Below are 10,000 nucleotides of genomic sequence, written 5' to 3' on the forward strand. Positions count from 1 at the left end.
AAAATTTGGTGATTTTCAGAGGACCGCAAAAATGTGTGCTAAAATGCGTGCCGCACGTGCAGCACGAATACTTTTCTTTTTAACCAATCATATTATTGTTTTTTGGTGCTGTCGTTTCCCGCCTAAACTCGGTAATGCGGGATATCGACTGCATCGGCAATTTGATTCTGAATTGTGATCGCCATTGATAGGCTCGTACGATCAGTAAGATAATCGTGGAATAAGATGAGATAATTTCATGTAAGTGTGGCGTGCCGTCAGACACGATTTCTTTTATCTGTTACCAAGGAGAGCCTAGTTCATGTATTTTTGCTCACTCAGTTGTTAAATCGACGGACGGTTCATCGGTCGAGTGGCATCGAATCCGGCTTGTTTTTATTTGTGTTCTTTTGTATCCATCCAAGGAAAGTCTGTACTGTTACATCAATTAATTTGATGTGTTGTGGCTAGACAATTTTGCCGCCCATGTGTTGACTGCAACAGTCACTCGTTTAGTTTTTCATTACTTTCGCCTTAGGCAACGCCATTTTCGTGAGGTTCGCGTGCAGAAATTCGACTGCAGTAATTTGCACGCTCCAGTACCTGTTAAAAAATATTTCGTTCGCGTGATTAACAGCCATGTGGTTTACTGAAACAAAACGAAGAATTTGTACCAGAAAAACCACCAGATCTCGAGTAGAATTCAAAATTAATAGTTGCGAGTGGTGTTTTGAAAGTTGTTAAAATTGAACGGCCTTTTTAGATCCACCCAAGAAATTAAGGTGGCAATGAGCCGCCCGCTCTCACACTTTGTGTTTTACTTTGTGACACACGCAACTGAAGCCAAAACAAATTGAGTTCCTGGTTCCATACATCAATTTACAAGAAATGAAAAAAATTAGAACTTGGGAAATGTTTTTTGATCAAGAGTGATTCGTACTGTACCGAAATAGTGTCATACAGGGATACAGTACAAAATAATAAAATGCCTTTTTAAAGCTAAAGCCAGTTTTTGCAGAGAACTTGGTATTTCCTGACATCATGGCGACATTTTTTGTTGTCTCTAAACATTTTTTGTTTGGCTTCAAGAACTGGGACGCTGGAGACGACAGAGAAATCGGCTTAATCACTATTTTTTTTTTTAAAATTTGCGTCAAAGAATTTTATTAGTTTCAATTGTATCCAACATAGAAGCTGTGATATGGCTTTTCAGGACAAGATCAACAATTCAACTGTAGACAATTGTGTCCCTGACAGCTGTCTGTTATCTGCAAGTGTGTCGAGATAACTTTTCAGCTCTCAGGCAGTATTTGCCCAGTCTTAAGTTTGAACCCAACAATTGATCGTTATCCAATTGGTTTGATAGATTCTAGATAATTTCTTTCGACGTGTATTTATTTTTGTTTTGAATATCTGTTTTTCCGTGAGACTAAACAAGTCATTTTTCGCCATCTATGGTGGGCTCGGTTCATATCTAATTTACGACTAATTCCCGGTCGCTTTCTGATTTCAAACTTTGCCTGAAAATTGTCTTTTAAATTTTTTTTTACGGTGAAGAGTAGCTAAGAAGTAATTTGAATAGAAAACCAACGTGGTTTTAGAATCATGGTGTGAATATTTGCGGTACAAATTATTTGATTGTATGGTAGTCAGGGAAGTCTTCAGCCAAAACGTATTGAGCTTTAATCGCTTGAACTTTTTAATTTTAATTTTGGAGGCTAGATGGCGAAATGTCGGGAACGAAGAGCTCCAGTTATGAATTTTTCATGGCCAAGTAATTATTTACGCATTTGAAATTTAGCTTCAGATTTTTTTCGGAGACAACCTTGTGTCGTAAGTATTTATACCAAGAACTTAATAATGTGTGTATTGATGGATAGAAGATTTCACTTAAGGTAACATTTTCTAACTTATAACTGACTAACGAGGGTGAATTTAAGACTGGAGGTTACTTAATGCTGACATACGTGGCTTATTTGAGACATAATTTGCGATGGATGAACTAGGGTTGCGTAGAAGATCGCTGGATAATTGTACTTGTCTTTGTTCGACAGCATAACGTCACGTACCCCTTTTACGAGTAAAAGTACGAGACCTTGATAATAACATCCATCGAAACACGTCAGTGGATATTTAATTATTGGAGACGGCAAGGGGGCAATTCTAAAATCGAGCCATTAGCTAAATAAATTGAAAATATTTCAAAATAGTCCCAGAAACGGTGAAGAAACTGTTTTGAGAAATCAAAAAGTCCTTCAAGAAAGTCCTTCATCTTGACAAGGTGGCCATCGATGTCACAGTATACGCTTGTCAAAGTGGTATTGATGAAATATTTATCAGTAACACCATAGAAAATACGCCATTTTGACGGCGTATGGTTTGAAATCTCAAACATGGAATTAAGAGGCGCGAGTCATTTTGATGTTGCTAACAGGAAGGGAATAATGTAAGAGGTTGAACTGTACAAACATTTGTCATCGTTTTTGTCCACACTTTGGGAGCCTCACCTACGATTTCTACAAGTTTGCTAGCACGTTTAAATAGGAAGGAAGAGTTCTGGACGAATCGGCTGCGCTTGTCTAAAAATCGCAATGTACTGAGAGATCGTTTCATCCATTGGTGCTCCTAAATTTCTACTGCAAAACTAAACACTCCATTTTTCTTCTGATTTTTCTTATTGGGTTCGGTTTGATTGGAAACGTAACGAAGGGTTTGTTTTGTCTACGATGGCATGATCTGATGAAGTTCATTAAATATCGAAGTCCAATGGACGAAAGCTGTGAATAAATCATTCTCAGCTCGTTTCTCGCGTACGTTTCGACAGTTTTTCGCAGGCTTCCATCAAGTGCCATAATTCCTTCTGTATGTTAAAAACGTTTTGGTTTGAAACATTGCAATAAATTATCGTTAAGGATGTGTTCAGTATTTTTTGCCCAAATTCATCTGTATTACACCTTAGAGATAACAAACTAGTTGGATTTCTTAAAGGTAACCTCCGCTCCAAAAAGAAATAACTTTGAACCTCAGGAAATCACGTTTTCATACAAATTTGTTTGAAAGTATTTCAAAGAAAGCGTTTGTATCCGAAATGAATGAATTTCGGAATCGTCTACTTTCGTTTCCAAATTTGGCGGGCGCCGCCATCTTGAATAATTGTGACGTGTCACGGTTGCTCGTTTGACCTCTACTCTAACAAAAATGACTTCGGACCTCAGAAAATCACATTTAAATTCAAATTTGTTTGAAAGTATTTGAAAGAAAGCGGTTGTATCCGAAATGAATGGATTTCGGAATCCAAATTTGGCGTGTCGTAGGCTCAAACTAGTTTCAACTCTTGAAAGAAACGTTCTTATTAGAAGGATTGACACCACAACACTTAATCACTTAACAGCAATGTTATGGTACCATATCAAACTCCAATTATCGGTGAAAAAGATTCGGTCATTTTTGTGAAGTAAAAAGTTACCGTAGCAACAGGAAAGCCTTGCAAATTCACCCCATATTATGGCTTTAACTGCTCATATCTCAAAAACGAACACGGTGACCCCCATTTTTTATAACTGAAATGTAATTAGCATGCCAGAATGAAGCTCTGAATCCCCGCTCGACAGAATTTTTAAACTTTATCTTGGCCTGCTAATTACTTTTGTGCAATAAAAAATTGGGGTCACCGAGTTCGTTTTTCAGATATGAGCAACTAAAGCCAGAAAACATGGTGTTTTGGCAAGGCTTTCCTATTTCCATGGTAACTTGTTACGTCACAAAAATGACTGCATCTTGTTTAGCAATGATTGATGTTTCACATCGTACCGTAACATTGCTGTTTCGTGATAAAGTGTTGTAGTTTCAATCCTTCAAACAGCAAGGTCTCTTGAAAGTGTTGAAACTGGTTTGAGCCACCTTAAGTAATTCTGACTTCTTACTCGTTGCTCTTTTGACATTATGCAAAAGATCTCTTTGTGTCAGACCAATAGAGCAAACCGTAAGAGATCATAGAGCGGTTTTCAAATGAGTGTCGTAAAACCAAAACCAAAACCAAAGAAATTACTTTGGTCAATCAAAAAGGTCGGAGACAATCCAGTAAACCAATCAAAACTCGAAGTAATTACAGGTAGCCGACACAAAGCGCGGGAAAATGTGCACGCGCGAGCTACGATTGGTTTTGGTTTCACTTCTGATTGGTTGGAAAAGTGGCGCGAGAACTTTGAACCAATCACTGAGTGAAGTAATGCAAAACCAAAGTAATTATCTTATTACTTTCGACACTCAAGTGAAAACCACCCTACCGGTAATTATTCTTATTATCCAACTGTATGAGTTATTGGAAAGAAAACGCATGAAACGAGTACAAATAAACCACACGGTAGTGTACAGTTAGTTATTGTACACTTTGTCATTGTACAGTAGGGAAACGGTTTGACTAGCTTAGGTGCTGACGTTGCCTCGCGCTTGTCACGCACAAATCTGTCACGCGTTCATTTGCTAAAAATTTAGTGCAAAAAAAATTGGATAATAATAGAGCGGCCTTGTCAAAATACAGCACAACTCGTAAAAATACTCAGCGATACTACACACCAAATCATCCAATTGGTCAATAACGAATGCGTAAGTAGGTACGCAAGTAAGTAGGTAAGTAGGTACACCTCATGGTTGCTCAGAAGCATGTGAGCGGCTGTGGGCAAGGCTTTTACTTCGGGTAGAAGAGCCCAGAACGCGTCATCAGAAAAGAATTGAAATTGGAGAAATTTACTCACAAATAATTAGTACATGGAAGTTTGGCAGCGTGGAAGTGTGGCAGTGTGGAAGTGTGGAAGTGTGGCAGTGTGGAAGTTTGGCAGTGTGGAAGTGTGGAAGTTTGGCAGTGTGGAAGTTTTGCCTCACGTCCACACTGCCAAACTTCCACACTGCCTAACTTCCACACTGCCACACTTCCACACTGCCACACTTTCACACTGCCAAACTTCCACACTGCCACACTTCCACACTGCCAAACTTCCACACTGCAAAACTTCCACACTGCCACACTTCCACACTGCCAAACTTCCACACTGCCACACTTCCACAATGTCAAACTTCCACACTGCCAAACTTCCACACTGCCACACTTCCACACTTTCAAACTTGCATGTACTAATTATTTGTGAGTAAATTTCTGGCAGTTGCGTTCTTTTCTGATGACGCGTTCTGTGCTCTTCTACCCGAAGTAAAAGCCGTGAGCAAACATTCGTTGCCGTTAATTGATTTCAAACCACATGTGTTTGAAATTCATTTAGTAAATCAACAAAATGTGTTTCATTGAGTTTCGAACTCGTCCGTGTGTTGCATTTCATGATTTATGTCCACTCGTGATGTTTTGAAAGTTCTCAAATTGCACTCGAATAAGGCTTGTGTAATACTGAGAACTTTCCAAACATCACTCGTACCCATAAAAATGCACGAGCATAATTATACGTCGATTTCCCATACAAGATGGCGGTTCCTGGAAAATTTGAACGCGAAGATAAGCGATTCTAAAATTGCGTTTTCTTCATGCAAGCACTTTTTTTGTTAAAGAAATAAACAAATTTAATAGACCTCTTTACAGTCGTATGCTTAGTTACCGTGCCTTTAAATGAAAGTGAGGCTAGTGCGGTTGACCTTGTTGTTATACAGACGCTCTCACTTTTTTATGTTAATGAGTTTGTTGTCATGCTAATTGGTAAGAACTTACATAAGAAAAGCAGTGAGGTTTCTATCAAACCAAGGTCAAATCCGGCCTCACTTTCATTCGCAGGCCAGGTAACTAAGCACACAACTGTAGAATGGTTTATTGGAAGTATTTTCTCCTTCGTTTTCAAGTTGATCTAATCCTCTGCGGGAGTGAGGGTTCCCTTAAACGCTGTACGTACTTTTAAAGTCACTTTTGGCACTTTTAAAACTATTTTCCAGTTTGGAGTACTCCTAATTCAAATTTGACGTTCCGATCACAGATAGTTCGAGAGATGCAAGACTAGAAAGTCGCCTATTTACTCAGCTAAAGCCCCGGGCAAATATCTTTAACATGTGTTTGATTTGGGTGAACGATGTTGACTGCTGAGCTGGAGAAACGGTTACGACACATCATCAAATTTGATTCAACAGAGCTTCACACGAGAGGCCTGGTGTTCAGTCCCAGGCTGCAGCTGCGGTTATTGCTATGGAAACGGACATTGATACGTCATTGAGAGACCGATTAGTGCGCATGTGCAAACTAAACAATGAAGAAAGAGAGGGGCAAAGCAAAGTTTAAACGCTTTTAAACTCATTCAACATCGATTCAACACGTTTCAACACGGTTCAAAAGGGAAGGTTTCAACATCGCTGTTCACCAAAATCGAACGGATATTGAAGCAAATGTTGAAAACGTTTACAGGGGTCTTAGATGATAGTACAAGTCAGTTCCATTATTTCGAAGGTTTTTTTCGTTCCTCAATGGAATTATATTCCAAGAATTTAATCTTTTTAGGGCTTTCCATTATAGAAATGACGGTTTTTGAAAAAGCCATTAACCACGTAATGTTATTAAAAGCTTTTTAAAAGCAACCAGTGTGTGTGTTTTTAACACCCCGCAAAAGTTATGCGTAATTATTGTTATAGAACTCCTATCCATAATATATGTTAGCGAAATAGCGAGCTGTTTCTTTCGGAGTGGAATGCCTAGAAATTATACATTAGTAGCTCGGACAGAAGAAATTTTCAGGTAGCTTTAACCAGTTACAATTTAAACACCCGAACGTTTCGACACTCGTGTCTAGTACCTTCATCAGGGATGATCTAAAGTTATCGCAATAGACCTTTTATATTTAACAACTATTCGCTGAAGGCGAGGTGATTAAAAACCTCGACTTCGCCTCGGTTTTTATTCATAGATAATGATATTCACCAAGCCTGAGGTGAATAGTTGTTTTAGTATAATTACGTGGGTGGTGCTTTCTTTTTAAAAGAATTAATTTCTTCTTCTGTCGCCTCGACAAAAACAGCTTGCGGCCATTTTGAAAAAAAAAACCGCTTATGTGATTATCGCATGATAATCACATGATAATCACATGATAATCACCTCAAGTGTAACCAATCAGCGCATGTAATTATTTTTAAGAAGATTACGACATTTTTAATTATAAGACATGTTTCGATGAAACGAACATCATCGTCAGTTACTGAATATTTGAAAAACCGTTAGGAAAAGCCCGATTTAAATCAACAAGTTCATCACGTCAACCTGATACTTACGCTTTGGGCTTTATATTTTTTCAAAAACTTTTTTTTTGATTTAATTTTTTTTTATTGTTATTATCACCTTACATGTTTTGAAAGCAAAAAACACCCCTCCCCCCACAAACACACTCACACCCACACACACACCCACAAACACGGAATATGTTTACATAATAGAGAAAAAAAAATGGAGGAGGTGCTCTTGTTTTGAGAGGAGCGACCAATTTATTATACTCTACAAGATCGGAATTGCCTGTAAAGTTGGAGAACAAGGTGCTGGATTCTGTATTTATTTATTTATTTTTGAAGCAATAGCGGTTCCCATTTCTTTCGCGTTGTTGTATCTTCCTTCTCTACTTTATGAATATATTGTAGATGCCGTAAGTATTCTTCGAAAATTGGCTTTTGTTCTTTAAATTTACACAGCCAGATGAAATGTTTGCTTGTCAAAAAACAAAAATTAATTTGCAAATTGTATTTAGAGGTATCTGGCCTCAGTCCCAAGCAAGTATCTACCTGAAAGCATATTCTTTACTAACAATTTTACAGGCCTGCATCCATAAAAAAACATGATTCCAAAAACAACGGCTTTTGTTACATTCCCAAAATAAATGAAAGAGGCTTTCTTTACCATATTGACAGAAGGTGCATTTCTCTTTGTATCTCACTCAAATATGTAATCTATTTTGTCACTTAATCATAATTAATTTTGCATGTTTCGCCTAGTTGTTATATAGTCCTAACGGTTTTTCAAATATTCAGTAACTGACGATGATGTTCGTAGCATCGAAACATGTCTCATAAATTAAAAAATGTCGTAATCTTCTTAAAAATCACGATTTGCTCCCTGCTGTCTCGACCTTTGGGTCCTATGTAATTATTCTATAAAGATATATTATCACCACCAACCAACCAGCGATACCATCAACGCCATCGTTTGGAAAGTTGGCACATCGATGTCGCCCACGCTTCCTTGAACCGTGAAGATATATTTGCATCTTATTAATAGAAAAGAACGCTAATTACTATTAATAACCACATCCTTTCCTCGTTTTTAGCAAATTAGAAACATAAAAGGCTCTTGCGATAACTATGGACCACCCTGGCTGTTATGAAGACACTAGACAGGGAGGTCGAAACTTTGGGTCTTTGAAGTGTAATCTTTCAAGCTACATACAAATTTCTTCACTCTAGAGTAGCATCGAACTTTGTCAGATTGTCATCCTGTGATTAGCGCTAACCGTTGGTTGAGAGGTATCAAAACCTACAGGTTACCATGGTATAGCGCTAACCATGCTTCGAGCAACCGTAACAGTTGATTAGTAGCTCAGTGCACTTCCACCAAAATGGAATCTTTCGACAAACGTTTCAACATGTCTTAGATCTCCGTCGGTTTCTTATAACATTTGAAACGCTATTGAATACATAACAGTCTTGAGACGTGTGCATAAGCATAGATACAATTCCACACGGAAAAGAGTAACAATAGAAAAAAAGTGCATAATAACTTTCAACTTCCAATGAACTTTCAACTTTTAATTGAGACGTATTTACCGTCACAGTCTACATCGCCTGGATGACTCCTTTAAATAAACGGGAACACAGAACTCCGCAAGAATCTGGAACAAATTCATCTTTCAACTGGGTAAGTTTCAATGAACGCCTCTCATTCCATTAATTTATTCACAAATTCACATTACCATATTTCCACCAATGGCAATGCTCCTCCACACCCTCTTAAAAACCAACAACACCCGCAATTCTTCTATTCGCTCTGACGAAGGGCTAACGCTCGAAACGTCAACTTTCCAAATCGTTCACGGTGGTAAATCGACCTTTTTCAACACCTTTGATAAACCACCACCACGGTTTCTTTAGAAACTAGAAATTTGATTTAACAGAAATATGACGAAAACGTCCAAACGGGGAAGTATAGAAAAATGAAGGGTACGTGTTATGTTGATGGGTTTACTAGTAAACTTGTTTGTGACGATTGAAGTGATAAAAAGGATAGATATTTTAAATTCAGCAGTTCTTAAGATGTCCTTCGAAGGTGCAAGATACATCAAACCATGCCTTACAAAGAAAAAAGCAAAGCGTTTTTTTAATTTTATATTTCTTTATTTTTTAATTTATTGCTTTCCCTTAAACATCATACTTAGTGTGTTCAGCAGACACAAGACATGACTGTCGAAGCCTTTCCACGTTTGAAGTCACATTTTTGTCAAACCCAAGGATTCTCTACCGAGGGAACATCGAACAGATGTTGTATATTTTACCCCCATGCAAATACTGTAAACATGAATACATCGGACAAACACAACGACAGTTTTGTATACGATTTAAAAAAGCTCCCAATCAGGTTTTTTTGCTTTGCGAAAAGGAACCTCTGTTTAGTCCAGAAACGCAAATCCGGCCATAAAATTGAGAAGTGTGATTCTACAGTTATCACCACTAAACGGCACGGTACCATCAAAGCTTGATACATTAAATAATTCCGCCCACTCTCCTTTGAACCTTGATGATGGTGGCCTTTGTCTGACACCATTTTAAATCTCATTTAAAAGGAAAGGACGCTACTCAGCCGACGTTTAAAAGGACAGTGGTCACAGCCGTAAGACTGTCACACCTCCAATGGTGACACTAGGAAGGAATAAGGAAATGTCTAGTCTTGAATCGAAACTTTGTATATTGCATTCATTAACTTTACACCAGATTCGCAACATGTCTGATTGCGAGCCTTGCATTTCGTTTGTTCATTTCTTTCACACACACAAAAAAAAATATA

The 10,000-nt window shown here is 38.0% G+C and overlaps 1 protein-coding gene across 6 annotated transcripts in view; it reads left to right on the top strand.

The window, feature by feature from the left end:
* Window positions 1–10,000, top strand: part of LOC138056911 (A-type voltage-gated potassium channel KCND2-like) — a 60,656-nt gene that overhangs the window by 42,021 nt on the left and 8,635 nt on the right. For 3 of the 6 annotated variants that reach the window (XM_068902856.1, XM_068902855.1, XM_068902857.1), the window contains one exon: window positions 8,775–8,857. The exons of 1 other annotated variant lie outside the window; for it this stretch is intronic. In XM_068902856.1, coding sequence (XP_068758957.1) covers window positions 8,789–8,857 — 69 coding nt within the window. In that variant the 5' untranslated portion in view covers window positions 8,775–8,788. Of the gene's footprint in view, window positions 1–1,836; window positions 1,875–7,400; window positions 7,486–8,774; window positions 8,858–10,000 lie in introns of those variants that run through there. 2 more of the 6 variants (XM_068902858.1, XM_068902859.1) reach the window with 2 other exon arrangements.

The sequence above is a fragment of the Montipora capricornis genome, chromosome 7 (genome assembly GCF_036669925.1).
Source record: "Montipora capricornis isolate CH-2021 chromosome 7, ASM3666992v2, whole genome shotgun sequence".
Classification (NCBI taxonomy): Eukaryota; Metazoa; Cnidaria; class Anthozoa; order Scleractinia; family Acroporidae; genus Montipora; species Montipora capricornis.